Raw genomic sequence first — 20815 nt, 5'->3', positions numbered from 1 at the left:
GAGAAGAATCCTGGTTCCCAAAATCCTACCAAAAAAAGAGCTTAAGCTCCAATTAGTTCAGATGCAATATAGAGACAAAATGTACCAAATGGGTGCCAGTTCCAACTAAGGGGGAAGAAGATTAGGGATTCTAAAACATTGTAGAACATGGCAGAATAGGTGGAAACTATGCTGCTTCTAACTGTTTCGCTGGCAGAATAAAAGCAAAGCCCTCCTGACTGCTAGGTGGGGAGGTGTTGACAGGTGGATTCTTCATGAACTTAGGACTGGTGTTCCATTAGAAAGATAAGGATCACTGAGATAATTTATCTGAAGTTACCATAAATATTAACCAGCTACATAATTTTAAAATATCAGGTCAATATGGCTTGGAAACTAATCTGTGACATTGATTTGACAGAAATCCACAAGTAACTATTGGAAGGTTCTTGACAGGGCTTCTAATATTTTGCCAGCATGTTGGTTATAAAGATTGGCCAATGTTGGCATCTAGCGAAGTATATTAAGTGCACAGTTTAGTATTTTGAATGGAAGAAATGTCATAATGCCCTGGGATTAGACCACATGTCTACTGGCTTCCTTCTAGGTGCACCCTCCATCCTAATGATCATCTGGCCTTGGAAGGCCCGCTTTCCAGGGTGAAGTCCTTAAAGAAGTCTCTCCGTCAGTCCTTCCGCAGGATACGAAGGAGCAGAGTCTCAAATCAGAAGCGGCAAACTGCCCAGGTGAGGCAATGCGTTCTTTGGCTTCACACGGTTGTTAACATCCTTTTTTTTTTAATGACAGGTAAGTGGTGCTGGATCTTGATATTGCCTTCCGTGGCACTGACATGTTGCAAGAAGAAAAGAATGAGATTCAAATAAGAGGGCTGCTTTTGAGTGAAGACAACTTGGGCTTTTATTTATTTATTTATTTATTTATTTATTATTATTATTATTATTATTATTATTATTATTATTATTATTATTATTTATATTATTATTATTATTATTATTATTATTATTATTATTATTATTATTATTATTATTAATTTAATTTCTATACCGCCCTCCTCCCGAAGGACTAGGGGCTGTGTACAGCCAATTAAAACATAATATATATACATCAATTTAAAAACCAATTAAAAGTAATAAATAATTTTGGCTCAGAATTAAAACCTAATTAAAACACCCAATTTAAAATCATTCACAAAGATAGCCCAGCCTGGCGGAACAGTAGGGTTTTAAGAGCGCAGCGAAATACACGGAGATCAGAAATCTTACATATTTCCCGGGGGCAGTTCGTTCCAAAGGGCAGGAGCACCCACAGAGAAGGCTCTCCCCCTGGGTGTCACCAGCCGACAAAACTTGGCCGATGGCACCCTGAGGAGCCCCTCTCTATGGGAGCGAACTGGCCGGTGGGAGGCTACTGGCGGCAGAAGTCGGTCTCAGAGGTACCCCGGCCCTAAGCCATGGAGCGCTTTAAAGGTGGTAACCAACACCTTGAATCGCACCCGGAAGACCACTGGGAGCCAGTGCAGCTCGCGCAGGAGAGGTGTTACATGGGCGTAACGGGTCACGACCATAACTACCCGCGCGGCCGCATTCTGGACCAGTTGGAGCCTCCGAGTGCTCTTCAAGGGGAGCCCCATGTAGAGAGCCTTACAGTAGTCTAGCCGGGAGGTGACAAGGGCATGAGTGACCATGCGCAAGGTGTCCCGATCCAGAAAGGGTCGCAACTGGCGGATCAGGTGAACCTGATAAAAAGCCACCCTGGCCACGGCCATCATATGCTCTTCTAAAGACAGCCGTGCGTCCAGGAGGACACCCAGATTGCAAGCCCTCTCTGTGGGGGGGAGAGATTCACCCCCAATAGTCAGTGATGGCGCCAGCTGACTATATCGGGGCGCCGGAAGCCACAGCCACTCGGTCTTGGAAGGGTTGAGTCTGAGCCTATTTCTCCCCATCCAGACCTGCACGGACTCCAGGCAGTGGGACATCGCATCAAGGGCATCGTTGGGGTTGTCTGGGGTGGAGATGTACAGCTGAGTGTCATCAGCGTACTGATGGACTCTCACCCCAAAACCACGAATGATCTCACCCAGCGGCTTCACATAAATGTTGAACAGAAGGGGCGAGAGGACCGACCCTTGCGGCACCCCCCAATCAAGGCGTCTCGAGGTCGACCTCTGCCCCCCTGTCAACACAAACTGCAAGCAGTCGGAGAGGAAGGAGGAGAACTGCTGTAGCACGGTGCCTCCTATTCCCAACCCCCTCAACCGCTGCAGCATGATACCATGGTCAATGGTATCAAAAGCCACTGAGAGATCTAGTAGGACCAGGACAGAGGAGCAACCCCTGTCCCGAGCCCTCCAGAGATCATCCACCAACGTGACCAATGCCGTTTCCGTGCTGTACCCCTGCCTGAAGCCTGACTGGTACCAGTCCAAATAAGTAGCTTCATCCAGGTATTGAGGAAGTTGTCGTGCCACCACACTCTCAACAACTTCACCACAAAGCGCAGGTTGAAGACCGGATGGTAATTAGCTAAGATAGCCAGGTCCAGGGATGGCTTCTTGAGGAGGGGCCTCACCACTGCCTCTTTCAAGGCGGTGGGAAAGGCACCCTCACTCAAAGAAGCATTTATAATCCCCTGGAGCTAGCCTCGTGTAACCTCCCGGGAGGCCAGTACCAACCAGGAGGGACACAGGTCCAACAAACATATGGCAGCACTAATCCTGCCCAGAATCCTGTTCACATCCTTGGGAGTCACAGGATCAAATCCTTCCCAGATAACATTCTCCAGACCTGCCCCGGTCTCCTCCCCTGGACTCACCCAGTCGGAGTCCAGGCCTTCCCTAATCTGAGCGACTTTATCATGCAGGAATTGTACAAAATCCTCAGCTCGACCCTGCAAGGGATCTTCCCGCACTTCCCCCCAAAGAAGGGAGTGGGTCACCCTAAACAGAGCGGCTGGCCGATTCTCTGCAGATGCGATAAGAGCGGAAAAATAGTTAGATTTTACCGCTTTTATCGCCACTAGGTAGGTCTTGATATATGCCCTCACCAGTGTTCGGTCAGAATCGGATTGACTAGTCCTCCAGATGCTCTCTAGGCATCTTTTCCGACGCTTCATCTCTCTCAGCTCCTCAGAGAACCAAGGTACTAATTGAGATCGGCATCGGTTCAGAGGCCACAAAGGCACGACGCGGTCCAAGGCCCCGGTGGCCGCACTATCCTAGGCGGCCACCATGTCTTCAGTCGAGTCGTGTGCCAGAGTCTCAGGAAACGGCCCAAGCTCCATCAGGAACCTTTTGGGATCCATCAGGCGCCTGGGACGGAACCATCTACTCAGTTCCGTCTCCCTGCGGCAGGGGGAAGCGATTGGAAAGTCCAAATGAAGGAGTGAATGATCTGTCCATGACAAGGGTTTAATGTCTAGGTCCCCTCTACCAAGATCATTCAACCACTGACCAGAGATGAAAATAAAGTCCAGGGTGTGTCCCCCCATGTGAGTGGGGCCTTGAACTAACTGGGTCAGGTCCATGGCCGCCATGGAAGCCATGAACTCCCTAGCCACCTCTGACATCTTGCCGGCAGATGGTAGGTTGAAGTCCCCCATGACAATAAGTCTGAGGGTGTCAACCGCCACCCCGGCAATAACGTCGAGTAGCTCGGGCAGGGTCGCCGCCATGTGGCAGGGAGCCAGGTATGCAGTCAGCAAACCCATCTGCACCCTACGACCCCACTTCACAAACAGGGACTCACACCCGGCTATCTGAGGAACAGTGTTCTCCCTCGGACAAAGACTTTCCCTAATAATCACCACCCCTCCCCCCTCCCCTGAGCCCTCGGCTGATGAAATGCACGAAAACCTGGTGGACACATTTCTACGAGGGGGAACCCCCTCATCTGGCCCAACCAGTTCTCCGTAATTCCTGCCAGGTCCGCACCCCCCTCCAAAATAAGATCACAAATGAGGGGGGCTTTATTAACTACCGACCTGGCATTACACATCATCAGCCGAGGGCCCCGGGCCTGAGACTCTGTGCAACCTAGGGCCCGAGTCATGCATTGGGGGCCAGAGTGCGCAATCGCTCGAATACAGCGCGTGTGCACCCCCGGGACATGATATGGCCCCCTGCGCCCGTCATATCTGCCCCTCCCACTTATTGTTTCAATTTCACTGCCCTTCCTATAAGCCCCCGGCTCTCCATTCCGACTACCATATTCATCCCCTCCGCTGCGCCCATCCAATACCCCCCCCCCCCCGTGCAGTGGCTATACGGACCCCCCCAGGTCCATCTCTACAACCCTTTCCCCCCCTCCCGGGTCCCCTTAAAAACTTCCCTACTACCCTTATTAAAAACCCCTAGTTTTCACATGCCATCTCTCTGGGTCCCAAAGCCCGTCATTGAGATAGGCCCTCGATAGTGAGGAGGGCCACATCTGCGAGAGGGGGGAATCTCGCAGCACAAGAAGATCCAGTGTGGTATACATCCGCAAGTGCAATGATAGAGGCAAAGAGCATAATCAGGGGTCCATATAATAGTTCCAAAGAAAGATGTAACATGCAGCCATTGTTCAGTGAAGTTCCACTGGTATCTCCACTGTCCTCTCACGATAGTAGGAAGGGTCCTGGCGATTGCATTCAAACAGGAGCGACATCCAACCCGCCCTTTCATGGCAGGGGGCCCTGAAACGGCCATAGATCGAAAAAATGCTCCTCCCGATGGCATGATCGTGGTGTAGCAAAAGACCCCCTCAGCAGTTGCTTCACTGGCTGTCCATGGTCGGAGAGAGAAGTCTTATCAATCCGTCAGTCATTCAATCCGGGGGCAAAAATGGAATAATCCTTGGCGTAATCCTATACTCAATGATCATATCCGAGTAATAGTCCCGATAAAGAGGGGAGAAGGAGGGAAGGAGAAAGGAAGGGAGGAGGAGGGAAACCCCTTCAGTTGAGGGCAGATAATAAGCCCATTTCTCGGCATAAATAGTACTGTGGGGGGGGAGGTTGATATCATTGCAACGGGGAAAACCCTGTCGCCCCCCTCCCCCCCATCCTCCTCAGTTCTTCCGGGATAACATACAGTTTCCAGTCCCCAGCCTCCATTAAATTCCATAGGAGACCTCCAGGTCTTCTGTAGCCATCAGAGGTCTTCCCTGAAGGGGTCTCTCATCTCTAGTCCAGAAACAGGTCGTTTGTACTCCTCTCGGTTTCACCCTGGCAATCCTTTTATATGCCAGTGATAGCGTTTGGCAACAGCGACCAACACTTCAATGGGGTGTGCCACGGCCCTGTTTTAATATCAGGGCCCACTTCGCCATCCCCGCTAATGCCATCACCGCCATCTCCGGCTCCAAGTATTGCTGAGGGGCTTACCGAGTGGAGCAGATGGATTTCAAACAGGCCGCCTTCCACTCACTACTAACGCCGCCACCGACAAACCACCATTCCACCACTCTACTGCCTCAGCTGCGTCGCAGCGGTGCGGCTACAGCCCTCCGTAGACCGATTCTGGGTACTCCCAGGGGAGAGGAAGATCTCAAAGTGCTTGCCCCGAGCTCATCCGACCAAGCCAGGGGTCGCGGGTAACCCCGTGCCCCTGTGGTACCCCCTAGAGCCCTAAAGCCATCTCCATCAGATCGCAACACTTTGTGGCGCGGTCGCCATCTTTTTTTTTTTTTTTTATTTGATTTATATGCCGCCCTTCTCCGAAGATTCAGGGCGGCTTACAATGTGCTCAGCAATAGCCTTCATCCTTTTGTACATTTATACAAAGTCAGCTTATTGCCCCCACAAACTGGGTCCTCATTTCACCTATCTTAGAAAGGATGGAAGGCTGAGTCAACCTTGAGCCTTGGCGAGATTCGAACCCTGCAGTAATTGCAGGCAGCTGGTCTTAATAAGCTTAATAACAGGGTGCCTTAAACCCCTGTACCACCAAGGCATCTTGCGCATGCTTCTTCGATTTTTTGGATTAGTAGAAAGGAAAAATTATTTCTTGCCCTTCTGCCATTTTCAACAAATGCATGCACTCAGAAGCTAGTCCATTCAGAAGCCTTAAATTTATTACAACAGGAATCTGATACTCAGCTTCTTACCCAGCAGTATGGGTTCATTTTATAAGATCCGTTTGATATTTTTACACAAGGGCTCTATGTGTTTGTTCTCAGTTAACTGCTAAATTAGTAAAAGTGGAGTAGCAGCATCATAATCTGAACAGTTTTGCTTGTTTGAGAGCTGCAAAGGCTGATGATATTCAATGGTTGCCCATTTTATTTCATGGGACAATGCAGGAGGGAATTTCCAGGCATAATCGTGATGCATTACAAGAAATTGAATTAGCTCCAGTCCAACGAAAGATTGAAGCACGATCAGCAGAGGACTCTTTCACGGGCTTTGTGCGCACCTTATATTTTGCTGACACCTTCCTAAGAGACAGTAAGTAAGAAATACTTCACTTTTGAGGACTTGCTGTGTGTCCCTTTGCTCAGAGAACAAATAATGGTTAGTAGAGAAGCATTTATAATTTCCTGGTCATCATTGGCTAGAATCTAACTCTCCACCAATGCCTACAAAACACACATGAATGCATGGATCACTTGATTCTTTATAACTGGTCACTACAATTGGCTGGAAACAATTAGGTTTTCTGACATTAATGAAATATGTTCTCTTCTAGATAAAGTTTTAGAAAGTGACTCTTCCAAATATTTCAACAGGTTTATTTGTTTTTGATCAGGAAATGTTTGTCAAGAGGGAAAGAACACACCACACCCCTTTAATGAATGTGCACATTCATCCATGCACTTACATCTGTACACTAAATATTAAATCACCTGGAACAGGTAGCAATAGCACTTAGACTTATATACTGCTTCACAGTGCTTTACAGCCTTCTCTAAGAGGTTTACAGAGTCAGCATATTGCCCCCAACAATCTGGGTCCTCATTCTACTGACCTCAGAAGGATAGAACAATGGTCACCAACTGGTGGTCTGTGGACACTGATGGTCCGCAGAAAAATTATTTGCATTTTTTATATTGCACTAAATCAGGGGTCCTCAAACTACAGCTCCTGGGACAAATACGTGCAATGATTGTGTTGCTGCAGAGAGTCTCCATCTTCGGGGTCGTTTTGTGCGGGTCAGAGGGGGAAGAAATTCTGACTTGTGGTCTGCTTCAGCCTCCTGGTGCGGGGCTTTGGCAAAGACTGGAGGGAAGCACCACTGGTGGCAAAGAGAAGAGGGGCTTCTTCTAGTGGGACTGCATCATGGCTTGGAACTGGCTGACCATCTCAACCGCTGAGCTTCCAGGCACCTGTACCTGGCCTTGAACTCCCGCAGGGAGTTTTGCTTGGAAAGCCTATGCTCGTAGTACTCAGTGAGGTGTTTCTGCTGAGCCTCCTTTTCAGCCAGATCCAATTTGAACTGAGCCAGCTGTTTTGACAACTCTTTCTCGTGGTGGCTGCTTAGCTCCAACAACTGCTTCCTGTTGGGGCCCTAAGGAACCTGGGTGGGCAGAGGAGGAGTGGCTGGGATGGGAGGGGTGAATAGAAGCCGGTGAGGCGCCCCTTGACGTGAGTGACATTGAGTTGGCCATGACCACCCAGTCACATGACCACCTAGCCATGCCCACCCAGCCGGTCATTAGGCAGATCATATTAGTGGTCCGTGGGATTTAAAATTATGAATTTAGTGGTCCCTGAAGTCCAAAAGGTTGGTGACCCTAGGATAGACGGCTGAGTCAACCTTGAGCCAGTGAGAATCGAACTGCTGGCAACCGGCAGTCAGCAGAAATAGCCTGCAGTATGCATTCTGCTCACTATGGCTCAGTGTGAGAGTTATGCATCTTGAATAAATGGCGACCATTGATCAATGGATCAGTGATCACCATTTATTCAAGATGCATAATTTCTAGAGTAGGGGTGTCAAACTCGCGGCCTGCGGGCCACATGTGTCACGCACTGGCCATGCCTACCCCCATTTTAGCAAAGGGGGGAAAAGTCATGTGATGACGTGTTGACTAAGTTTGAAACCCCTCTTCTAGAGTAATTTTTTAGAACTTGAATAACAAATCACACTAAGAAAAGGAATATTGGCTTTAATGAGGAAGGCATTTGTAACAATCCAATTTTTAATTTAGGGAAAAAATGGCATGCTTGTATTAACTTTTACAAGCCAAATGCAGTGTAAAAAAAGGGCTACGTGATGGCTTTCCCCATCGTATACAGAAGAAAATACTACCTCTTCGATTCAGAGGCTGTGCTAATTAGAGTTGTTGGACAACAAATGTTAAAAAAAGGAAATACATTGCTGGATTAGGCACATTTTTATCTGGTTCATTAGGGCTGTTTGGATATACAGATTCTGGTCCAGACTCATAATTGTTTCCATTTTTTCAGTCTCTTCACATTGTCTCAAATGCTAGGAATATAAATATTTTTAAAGAAAGCATTTAGTCCACATTATTCATTATGTCTTTGAGCTGGAATGGACTGGGCTGAGTCAGAGAAGTTCTGTACTTATACAGAAAACATTGATGCTTACATTGGAGATCTGAGCCCAGTGTGAACAAAACAAAACAAAAACCATTGTTTTTCATCACTTGTTATGCATGAGAATTCCACTCATGACTTTTCCCCTTTTCAGGTTCTCGGCACAGCCCTTCTTTGTGGGCAGGTACTAATGGGGGCACAGTGTATGCCTTCTGCTTGCGCATTCCTCCAGCAGAGAGAAGAATGGATGAGCCTGTGAGAGCAGAGCAGGGTGAGTGAGACACATTGATGAACTGCATTTAGGGTTGAGGATGTGATGATCTTATCCACTCTATCAGAAGGAGCTGACTCATGATTTTTTCATGATAAATGGTCTTGAGGGTGATGAGTTCATAGTGTAACAGAAAATCAGAAAACTACTTGGGTGAGTATATTACCGGCCCTTGGTGAATGGATGTGCAGTCTCTGATGTATTTATACATGCTGTAGTGTTCTGAGCAGCAGAGACCCATGGAGATGGCCGTGTGGTTTATATAAACAACATTCGCACAATGTGCAAAAGATACAATCAACAAGTTAAAAAAGGAACAAAAAGGCCAAAACACATCTCCACCAGCAACCAACACCCACATGAGCATAGAGTAGCAACCAAGATTAACATCAAACCAACAGTCAAGAAGGAATCAAGGAAGTGCCAAACAAGTTAACATTAAACAGCCCAACCAAAAACCCACCAAGATCACTCCCACCAACACTGACGGGGCAAGCCACTAGAACCGTGATGGCGAACCTATGGCACGCATGCCAGAGGTGGCACACAGTGCCCTCTCTATGGGCACGCGAGCCGTCAGCCCAGTTCAGCTCTGTTGCACATGCGCGCGCACCTCCCACTGGCCAGCTGGTCTTTGGATCTCTACCGCTCATGCGCGGGGGGCTAGGCGTTTTCTGGGGGCCGCACGCACATGTGCATGCGTGGGGCGCACGCATCAGGTAGGTTTCACTTACCTTTGCTACCGGTATGCTCGCATGCTTGTTTCACTCGCGCGCTTGCCGCTTCTGCGCATGCGCAGATCGTATTTGATGTCCAGGCAGGTGGGTGGAGCAACTCACTACTGGCGCGCATCTGTGTGTGGCAGGGCGCATGCGGGGAACCACATGCTTATGCGTGGGGGCCACACGCGCATTGCATTTTGGGGGTTCAGGTACGCACGCACATGCGTGCACTTTGGGCACTCAGTTCGGAAAAGGTTAGCCATCACTGCACTAGAATATCAACTGAGAGCAAATTCCACTCAGGTAGCACTGATGATGTTACCTAGTTTGGGTAATGAAACATCTGAAAAAAAATCGAGCTCAGAGAGCAACAAGGATCCCTCATTATCCCCTAATATTACCACATCAATTATCAAACTTCTTTTCAACCATAGTTATATTTGACCTGTTGTGAGCCAAGATTCCCACAATATTTTAACCTATTCATTTTCAACTACTTTTTCCAGCTCTATATTCTCACCAATTTTTCATTACTGATACATGATATTTTTACAGGTGTTCAGTGAGTCATTTTGACATAACATTTTGGTGTTATGTCTTTGTAATCAGTTTGTGCAATCTTAATTGCACAAGATGAGTATATAATCTACTCCTTTATGATGATGATTATTTTCAGAGAAAATTATCCAATTATTTGAACATTATATGCTATTTGTTAGTGCTAAACAATTGTCCAAGCTTTAAAATTTTGCCCATTTATCAGTTTTTAATTCTTGCATTTTTATTACATTTATCTTATCTTTCTAATATGGAGCTTAGAGCAACATATATTTGTTTGCTCCTCTTTTTTATTTTTGCAATTGCCTATGAGGGAAGTATGATTGTGAAAAAGTAACTAGACAAGGAAATTAGAAATTTGAACCCAGATCTCTCCATTCATAGTCTAAAGCCACATTGGCTCTTCTTGAATTTCATCTGAGTCATGATGAAATCATTAAGGTGCTAACAATGCATGCAAAACAAGGGAGCTGTGTTCTATCAGGAAATTAATCAAGTTAGCTAAAGAATGAATTTTTTACTTATATAACACCTGGCATCTACAGTTCTAATAAGCCATGAGCTAAACCAATTATAAAAAGCTGTCTGTCTGTCTGTCTATCTATCTATCTATCACAAAAAAAATCAAAAGAAACACAAACCAAAAAAACAAATCCCAAAGCAAAGCAGCTGCTTCTTCACTGATGTCTTGGACCGAGACCTTGCCTTATTGCTGTGTGCATTTTCTCTTCTCGTTTCTTTAGCCAAAGAGATCCAGCTAATGCATAGAGCTCCAGTTATTGGCATTATTATTCTGGATGGCCAAAGCACTCCTCTTCCTGAACCACTTGAAGTAGCACACGACCTCTCCAAAAGTCCCAACATGCAAGGTTGTCATCAGCTTCTTGTAGTGTCTGAAGAACAACTTAAGGTAACAGGGTTGTCTGTATGTAAGGTTCTGTACACTGTGTGAATGCATGATGCTCTTTGGAATGCAGTGTTCAAAGAACGTCTAGAAATACAGTGTTACTCCCTTGCCTTTTCCTTGCTTTCAAGAGGCATTCAGTGACATGTATCATTGCTTTAAAAAAACAACAACAACCAGGCTCTTTTGCTAGTGAAGGAGGGAAATGCTGCACTTTTCTTATTACAGGTTGACTGGCAGAGGCTTTGATATAGTTCTTCCACTAAGGAAGGAAATGATAGAATTTGTTCATGTTGGCAGGTTTTCACTTTACCCAAAGTCATCTCCAAACTGAAGTTGAAACTTACAGCTCTGGAAGGCTCCCGGGTGCGAAAAGTGGCCGTTGCCAACTTTGTCAGCTCTAAGACAGAGCATAGTGAGAATGACTTGGCTGTCCTGACAAATCAGGGAGACATCCAGATTATCTCTCTGCCTTCGCTTAAAATCCAAGCGCGTTATCCCTGTATTCGCAAGGAGGATGTGAGTGGCATTGCTTCCTGCGTGTTCACCCGATATGGACAAGGTAATATGAGGATCATCCACGAGTTACCACACTTTGGTGTGCTAGGCCTTTGGAACCTTTGAACTGATGCCTCAAGTTGAGAGCATAGAGATGTTTTGTCTTTGTGCTTACAATATTAGGAAGGCTAAGGAAGAAGACCGGGTTGGGGAAATGGGGAAGAATCATCTCCTTTTGCACTGAAACCCAAATTTTGCTTAAACTGGTCTATTAATAAAGTGATCTCTACTTTAATATTTGCACAAAAGTGCCTTTATGAGGTAACAGCCCAAGGAATCAATATACATATCCTAGTTGCAATTTTTCATCTTTAGGATTTTTTTTTTACATATCCATCCAAAAAACGGTTAGATACTTTATTTGGATCTTCAGTAATAAAATAAATCTAATTAGTTCAGATGTGACACTGGACGGTGACCATGTAGTCTGCTCTATATGTTTGTTCAGAACTTAAGTCTGCTTTGCTCAGGTGCACTTATTTCCAAATAAGGGGATATTTACAGCTTCCATGTATGTTTGTAACCTTAATCTGTTTAGAAGGAAGAATGTGCATATGTAGGACTTTAGGAAACAAGACCCCCTTGCATTATATCTATACCTGCTCAACTGGCCGTTTCTCCATCATTCTCTTCAGGGTTCTATCTCATCTCCCCATCAGAATTTGAAAGATTTTCCCTTTCGCCAAAGTGGCTGGTGGAACCTCGATGTCTTGTCAAAGCATTGGAAAACAGAGAAAACAGCCACGGGCACAGCACATCTGGCACAGAAAGGACTTCAAAGAAACCGAAGTATGTCTGTCAGAGTTTCTGTCTGTCAAGTCAAGTATCCATTTTGTAACACTTACAAAGTGTAACTTATTTGACAGTATGGCTGATATTTTAATATTCTTGTTTTGTTGTTGAAGAACCCAAATCCCTAGGGAGCCTGGCCAGTGTTGAACAACACCATGATAATATTGCCTACGCATTCATATTACTATAATTTTTGGAATGTATAATTCACAGAACTATGGGAAGACCTATGTCCAAAAGAGATCCATGTCTGATATGGAAAAGATTGGAATGGAATGGAATGGAATGGAATGGAATGGAATGGAATAGAATAGAATAGAATAGAATAGAATAGAATAGAATAGAATAGAATAGAATAGAATAGAATAGAATAGAATAGAATAGAATAGAATTTTTTATTGGCCAAGTGTGATTGGACACACAAGGAATTTGTTTTGGTGCACATGCTCTCAATGTACATAAAAGAAAAAAAATTTAGATGCTGTTTTATACTCTGTATATGAGCATAATATGTCAATGCGTCTGGTTGTCCCCTGATGTCCAATCAACTGATTTATAGGGTTTACCCAGTGCAAGTAATCCTTGAGTTATGACAGCAATCAAACTCACGTCGTCGTCACATGATATATTTGGACTTTTTCCAGGATTGGGCGTGGCCCAACGTGACATATCCGGCCCGTGGGCTGTGAATTTGACACCCCTGTTCTAGGTGTTCTCTTTCTAAAAGTTGCAAGTTGTGACTTAAATAAAACATGGCTTGCTGTAATGTTAGGACTAAAGAATAGTGCTTGATATATCAAGTTCTGAGCCAGAACTATTGAACAGTTGGTCTCATTGGCTTTTTTCTTTTTTTGCAGCAGCATTAGGGAATCAAGACAAACCTCTGGTGAAGCAGGTGGTGATGGTAAGTATTTAGAACTCAGTTGCTTTTGTGCCTATCATAGAAAATGATGGTCTCTTGGAACAATTTCCTCCCTTGCATTGTATCCCATAGTCATAAGAATAGAATAGAATTCTATATTGGCCAAATTGAGGACCTAGTTTGTGGGGGCAATAAGCTGACTTTGTAAAAATATACAAAAGTACGAAGGCTATTGCTTAACGCATTGTAAGCCGCCCTGAGTCTCCGGAGAAGGGCAGCATATAAATCAATTTTTTTTTTAAAAAAAGTGTGATTGGACACACAAGGTATTTGTCTTCGGTGCATAAGCTCTCAGTGTACATAAGCTCTCAGCTCAAACAATCTCATCATACATATGTTGTGCACTGATAATAAAGATTTGAATTTGAATAGCTATAAGTGATAAATCATGATCATAGTCAACATAAAAATACATTCACCATAAATCATAAGATACAACACTTAGTCATAGTCATAGGATACTAAATAAACAGTGAACATAAATCATACTAGGAAACTGAATAAAACAATATAAATCGTAAAGCGCAACGAAGTTATAGTCATATGTAGAAAAGGAGATAGATAATAGGAAGATGAGAAGAATAATAGTAATACAGCCTTAGTAAATAGTTTGACAGTGTTGTGGGAATTAGTTGTTTAGCAGAGTAATGGTATGGGGGGAAAAACTGTCCTTGTGTCATTTTGAGGGTAGAAGTTGAAACAATTTATCTCCAGAACGTGAGGGGGTCTGTAGATATTTTGACAGCCCTCCTTTTGACTCGTGCAGTATACAGGTCCTCAATGGAAGGCAGGTTTGGTAGCAATTGTTTTTTCTGCAGTTCTAATTATCTGTTGAAGTCTGGTACTACACTTGCAGAAAAAATAACCAAAACATTTATAAAACATTTTAGAAAACTTCATATCCCCCCTCCCAAGAAAAAGCTGAAACAGCAAGGAAGAAAACAATTTATCACAAAATATCAGAAAAGTCCTCCATCTGCATGCACAGACACATACTCCTACCACCACACACATCCCTACATACCCATGCCTTCTTAACTAAGAGTTAATTTTTGGTTATTTAAATAAACTCTACAACTATCTGGTGAATTCTGGGAATTGAAGTGGCCAGATTTGAGAAAGACTGCTCTAGGGGCATTTAAATAAATCCAAAGACCTAGTCTCTCCTCAGCATTCTTCTCAGGTAGCATCTCTTGGCCTGGAAGTAAATGGAGCAGTAATGTTTTACTCCTTGCCATCTCTATGACCAATTCATCAAGTAGGTTGGTAGCAGAGAACCTTATAATTCCCACTTCAGGTTCAAGCAGTTGGTTTACCTTATTTTTATTACAGCTAAATGCTGTTTTGTTTAACTCATGTTGAACCATTAAAGCATAACAACTAGTAATACTACTAATACTAATAGCAGTTAATTAATAGGTGCTATGTCCATGTCTCTGCATGGTCTGAATCACCTTCTTCAAATCTGGATCATTGCAGTAATTTTACTGTAGATTTTAATTTCAAAATGGGGTTTTGGTATGCAGAAGTAAGTCATGGCCTTTGTTTTTCAGAGGATTTAAGGACCTGTCAGCCATTTTAATAACTTTTAAAAAAATTCTCTTTCTGTGTTGACGATACAATCACTCTCAAAAATCTATTTTTGTCTCTAAACTGTGATAATTAGTTGCTTTAATATTAATATGATATTTTTTTCCAGAAAGAATGACTGGTAGGCTGATGGAACACGCCCTCCTCAATGATGAAAGTAAGAAAAAGGGTTGTGAAATGGACTTTTCGTGGAAATTATCCTGAATGTTTTTACTAACGCAGTTTCAACTACTTGTTTTTCCACCCAAAGGCATATAACTTCAATAGATTTCTTGAGTTGTATGTTTTGGGTGTTTAATAGATCAGACTTAATATATCTGAGATGACTAATAGGTATTATTTAGCATAGCTGGCCATTTGTGTATGGTATGTACTCTTTAATACTTGCATCACATAGTTTCCAGCTGTCGTTCATAATTCAATTGCTATGCTTAAAAACCAAACCACATTTACTTTGTGTCTGTTCTGGGCACAATGGTCAGTTACTACATCTGTGAAATGGATAATGTTAATTTACCTAACAAAACAGTTTCAGAGAGGTTTCAGTGTACAAAGTGTTCTGCAGTTCCAAAATGTTACATTCACTTATTGTTTCTATATTTCTTCCAGGCTATAATGATATAGGCATCTATATTTCTCATGACTTATTTTTTTCCTCCTCTCAGATGTTCTGAAGGAAATCCAGAGTACTCTGGAAGATGGGAAAGGGTGAGTATGATACACGCATATTTGTGATGTCTGTTAAGGAATTAATTTGGTAGGTCAATAATGTTTTTTGGTATTTTTGGAGATAAAACATTCTGAAGGAAGAGGGATGTTACCATTTGGATTCTAATTACACAGCTTTCAGCCAATTTGGATGAGATGCATGTATTTTTTGTTTTAGGAAGAGCTTTTAAATGGTTAAAAAGACATTAAGACTTATAAACTAGGTCATGGGTGTCAAACTGGCAGCCCGTGAGCCAGTGGTGGGTTTCAAAATTTTTTACTACCAGTTCTGTGGGTGTGGCTTGCTGGGCGTGGCATGGCTGGTGTGGCTTGGTGGGCATGGCAGGAGAAGGATACTGTAAAATTTCCATTCCCTCCCCACTCCAGGGGAAGGTTACTGCAAAATCCCCATTTCTTCCCAATCAGCTGGGACTCGGGAGGCAGAGAATAGATGGGGGCGGGGGCGGTCAGAGGTGATATTTACCAGTTTTCTGAACTACTCAAAATTTCCAATACCAGTTCTCCAGAACTGGCCAGAACCTGCTGAAACCCACCTCTGCCGTGGGCTGGATGCATCATGCGCAGGCCATGCCCACCCCAGCTCCGCGAAGGGGAAAAAGTCACGAAATATCATGTGACGGCAACGTGACACCGCGAGTTTGACACCCGTGAACTAGGTCTTCCTTTTGATAGCTAGAGTATGTAATTGAGTTGTTTCCTTTTTGAGGAGAGTGTCTTTCCTAAATAGTAAATAAATTTACTTAGAAATAGAAAGCTGCATGTGTGTATGATATATACATATTATGTGTGTACCCAATGAGAACAAAATGGAAAGTTGATTGTATGAATTTGGTTTTTAATTTAATTTAATTTTCCAATTCATTCAGTTTGTAACATTGGAGAGATAATTCTTCTTAGAAAGACAGCTGCTTTTTGTCCCAAAGATGCCTTTCCAAAAGGCAACTTCCTTGGTTTTTCTCTCTGAAAACTTTTGCTTCTTTAATCAGCCATGACCTGGATGATTGAGAGTCTCCATAGAGACTCCATGCTTTTTTCTGACTCAAAAAACCCATGAAATACTGTTGCAATGTATTACCTGCATATGTTTGCTTGGAAAAAAACTGCCACTATATACTGTATATGAAAATGATACAGCATAAAATGGCTATCTCATAATCTCCTGTTTTTCATTTTGTGTTGTTTTTGGTTTTATTTCTTTTTTTGGTAGGAGTTACTATAATAGAAGTTCAGGAAGAATCCAAGTAGGGCATACGTTAAGTAATGGAGGAGGTAAGTTAACTTTATATTTTTACTTGTAGTCGGTATTGAAACATAATAAACTATGGCTTGTTACAAAAATATATTGCTTCCTACTCTTCATTTGGGGCTGCTGAGCAGTCTTATAAAATTTTTCCCCTTTAACTTGAATAGGAAGCAACTGATTCTCTGAACGTGAAAATGTTAGCAAACAAAAATTGTATTTTTCCCAATAATTTTATTATGGTTATTATGGTTGATTTTGAACAAATGAAACTAATAAATCCAATACAAATACATATATATAAAAAAAGAAAGCGTGAAAAATAAGGAAAAAAAATCCCTCCCAAAAGTAAGAAATAGTAAGAAAATAGTAAGAAAAAGAAACTTTCCGCTTCATCCATAGCAAGCATATTCAACATTAGCAATTTATGACTGTCTCTTAAAATTACAACCAGATGCATCTTCATTCTGTACTTCATTCCATTGTCTATAAACTCATTTCTAAATTGCAGGATCCAATCTGGGTCATCTCTAAATCTTCAGCTCTCCTTATTGATCAATAAAGGTCCAGTAAAAATTAACAAAAATAACTAACAACATAAGTAGAAAACCCCTCTTTCCATTTAGTCTATATCCTCTTCTTAACAAAAATTAAAAGAATAAAATTGAAAGCTGTTAAACATTACCAGAAATTTACATATCCAAAAATGATAACATAAATATTACAAATGAATCCACTGCAGCACTGAACATTTCCAAACCAGATAACTATGAAATATCACCAAAGATAGCAAATCATTATTTATCTACAGTCAAATAAACCAATTTTGTAGGGGTTTTTTTTCCCTTCTTTCTCCCAGCCATCCTTAAGTCTTAGAGATAAAATTCTAACTCCAGTTTTCTTATAATCTCTTTGCTTCATCTGTTGAAGTTCTTATCTTTATCCAAGCCCATATGCAATTTCTATGAAGTTAATTCCAATAAATCTCTCATATTTCAATTTAAAAGAATAGTCCACATTGCTCTTAGAGTACATTGTTTGAATGTCCTTTTTTATTTTTAAATGATCATCCAATTCTACTTGTAAATCCAGCATTTCCATCTCATTTTTGTAATTTGTAAGTTTTAATGTCCACCTTGAAGTCCAGTCTGTTGTCTTCAAAGGGATTTGTTCATTTTCGGTAGCAACATTTAGTTCCAGTAAAGAGTTTAAAAGCTCAAGGACTTCTTCATATGCTCACACATCAAATGTTTCCTATCATGTGCTTTAGTAATAGACCTTCAAAGTCTTGCTTTGCAGGGAAACAAAACAGACTTTTCCTACAGGAAAGGATCTTTCTTATTAGTTTCAAAGTGTTTCTTTAAACCAGTTTCATGAAGTATTAGCATTTAAACTCTAAAAACAACTCTAAAGCCACTTCTTTGCTGTATATTGCAAAGTTATCAAAATAAATATCTTACAAAGCTGAAGAGGTGGTTTCCTTTAAAAAAAAAAAAAAAAAAAACTCAGCCAGCAACTTACAGGCTTGCAGTTCTGAAGGTTTTTCAATCTTAAAGAGGCAGTTCAAAAAATTAAACTCCAGAGTGATTAAAAAGAATGAGGTTTGGTCATATCTTGAATCCATGAAAGGCTGCATTTTGGGTTCAGAACAGGATGGAACCTACAATTCACAGTTAATTGCATATGGCAAATTCTGTCATCTGCACCCAAAAATCAGTTGTTGAGGTGTACATATTTATTAGTAAACTTTATATGCTGTTCTTCCCAATAAGGAACATATGTGCATCTCCAGAGCTCTCTTTATTCCAGAGCAGTCTGGTCCTCATATCCAGTTTCATATCCTTTTCAGCCATAGTGCCCCTGCAATCCGCACCGAGTGGAGAAAAATATGAGCACCAAGTTGTCTTGCTTCAATGAAAGCCTGGATTGTGTCTTGATATCTTTTTGTAAAAAATGTTTATTAAATTTTCATAATATAAATACAGATTAAAATAGACAGTAGGAAAAAAGGGGAAAGAGAGAAGTGTAGGATAGAGAGAAAAAGAATAAAAATGTGTTAACTTCCAACTTTTCTCAGAGCAGTAGAATAAAAATGATAAGACCTTGCTTTTTTCTTTGACATATTTAATATACTAGGCATTTCTATAACAGACTTGTCTAATCAGCAAATCCCAAAGTCAAAACTTCATTTTTTTTCTGTCTTCAATCTAGAAGTGGTTTCCAAGTAGAAATAAAACAATGTATTTTTCAATTAAAGCATTTGATTCCACTATCTCTGCTACCTCCATCAGTTTCTCCATCCATTCTTTCATTGTGAAGATTAATCTTTCCCCTTTTAAGCATAAAGAATTCTTGCTGCAGTCAGGGGTGTCAAACTCACGTCATCAGGGCAGCATCACATGACATATCGCGACTCCCCCCCCTTCGCTAAACCAGGCATGGGCATAGCCAGCGTGACGCATCCAGTCTGTGGGCCGCGAGTTTGACAGCCCTAATATACAGCAACAAAATCACAGATTTTTTAAAAAGTTCCTTGGCCAGTTACTGGGTACTGATATCTTGATGGAAACCTTAATCTTGTTTTATCCAGAAGAAAAGGCTGTTCTTAAAGCCTATTTTGCTCTTCAAAGGCAGCCTTGTCATGACAATTCTTGACATTATGGTTGTCAACAAGACTGTTCAGTATTTTTTTTCCACTCTTATTTTTTTTCAAATGAATGGAGGATTTATTCCTCATTTTCTTCCTACATTCTTTTTCTCTCTTTAAGACAGACTACTTGGAACCTAGCCAGAATTTACTACAAAACCCAACATACTAACAGAGCCTTTTGGCCCTCTTTTTTCCTTCTGGGAAAAATAGTTTAGCTCCTTTCTCCAAAAGGCCTAGCAACAGTGGAACACTTCTAGCAGGAGCTGCTAGAGAGATGGGGTTGGCATTTCTTGGACTATTTTCTTACTATGTCAGGCCAGTTAGAAGCTGCTGGATGAATCAAACACCATTGTGTAAATAGAAAGATAAGTTAAATGGTGTCACTGATACAGAATTTGAACTGGGGGAAATACCAGCAAAGTAGTACATAGATTATGTCTGTCATGGATCTTTAAAATCTACAGATATTAAATACACAAGCCTGGCCCAAGCTAGTTAGATGTGCTGAGACCACAATATCCAGTTATTCACTTTTGTGGTCAGTACCTGCACTGGCTCAAATAAATTCAATGTTTCATTAGTCAACTGACGGTATAAACTAGCTAGAAATCATGGAACTTCTAAATCCATCATATCTGGTTATTGCACTAAATTGGCAAAGACTGTTGTAAATTGAATAATGATATGTTAAGTCTTCAAGTTATGTAGAGTAACTGCTTTTTTCTTTCCAACAGAATGATTGTGCCTTGGCGTGTCATTTGTGAGGTTTGGGCATTTAAAAGGAGTGCCATAACACTACTGTCGTAGGTACACCATCGTCGGGGCTGAGACGCATCCCCTGGCCAGGGCTTTGGATGAAATTGAAGGGCTGCATCCTTTTCCTCATTGTGCCTCATCTGAAGCTCGTACCTATCTTGAGTTATCCGCCTTGTTAAGAGACTGGAACCACTCTAGCCTCTTCCTTTTTATGCCTCTGGATCTGTGTTTTGCAATTCTTCAAGTGTTTGCACAATTTATTTCCTTTTTAAATATATATATATATATTTGTACTGGGATGGGTTTTAAATTATAAAAATTACTGTTTTGGAAGCAGACTTTTAAGAATAAGTACTGTTTCCATTAAGATTATTATTTTTTGTACATTTTTAAAATCATAATGGGTGTTTAACAGAGGCATATTTTAGAAGTGTGCTTTTTAAAAAAATGATTGAAATAATATATGTCACTTTAAATCCCTGTGGCTGCTCCAATGAAGTTTTTGTTGTATTACAGTACTGTTAAATTGTTTGGCAGACTGGGTAGATTATTTTTGTAGCTGTTCAGATGTGAACAAACTAATCAAATTTAACTTGATTTGTATGTGAACACTACATTAATTTTTCTTGAAATAAAACAGTA

The 20815-nt window shown here is 41.9% G+C and overlaps 1 protein-coding gene across 2 annotated transcripts in view; it reads left to right on the top strand.

The window, feature by feature from the left end:
- The window catches only part of LLGL2 (LLGL scribble cell polarity complex component 2), a 71892-nt gene extending 51427 nt beyond the window's left edge, over positions 1 to 20465 (top strand). Inside the window, exons 16-26 of one of the 2 annotated variants that reach the window (XM_070934624.1) lie at positions 587 to 725; positions 6282 to 6426; positions 8636 to 8752; positions 10776 to 10942; positions 11237 to 11498; positions 12130 to 12283; positions 13147 to 13190; positions 14908 to 14955; positions 15464 to 15506; positions 16735 to 16796; positions 20152 to 20465. In XM_070934624.1, coding sequence (XP_070790725.1) covers positions 587 to 725; positions 6282 to 6426; positions 8636 to 8752; positions 10776 to 10942; positions 11237 to 11498; positions 12130 to 12283; positions 13147 to 13190; positions 14908 to 14955; positions 15464 to 15506; positions 16735 to 16796; positions 20152 to 20156 — 1186 coding nt within the window. In that variant the 3' untranslated portion in view covers positions 20157 to 20465. Of the gene's footprint in view, positions 1 to 586; positions 726 to 6281; positions 6427 to 8635; positions 8753 to 10775; positions 10943 to 11236; positions 11499 to 12129; positions 12284 to 13143; positions 13191 to 14907; positions 14956 to 15463; positions 15507 to 16734; positions 16797 to 20151 lie in introns of both variants that reach the window. The other variant, XM_070934623.1, reaches the window with a different exon arrangement.
- Positions 20466 to 20815: the final 350 nt, after the last annotated feature.

This window comes from Pituophis catenifer, unplaced genomic scaffold (genome assembly GCF_029215685.1).
Source record: "Pituophis catenifer annectens isolate HBS135680 unplaced genomic scaffold, rPitCat1.0.hap2 SCAF_2, whole genome shotgun sequence".
NCBI lineage: Eukaryota > Metazoa > Chordata > Lepidosauria > Squamata > Colubridae > Pituophis > Pituophis catenifer.
The sequence above is the reverse complement of the archived record's forward strand: the minus strand, read 5'-3'. Positions and strand labels throughout refer to the sequence as shown.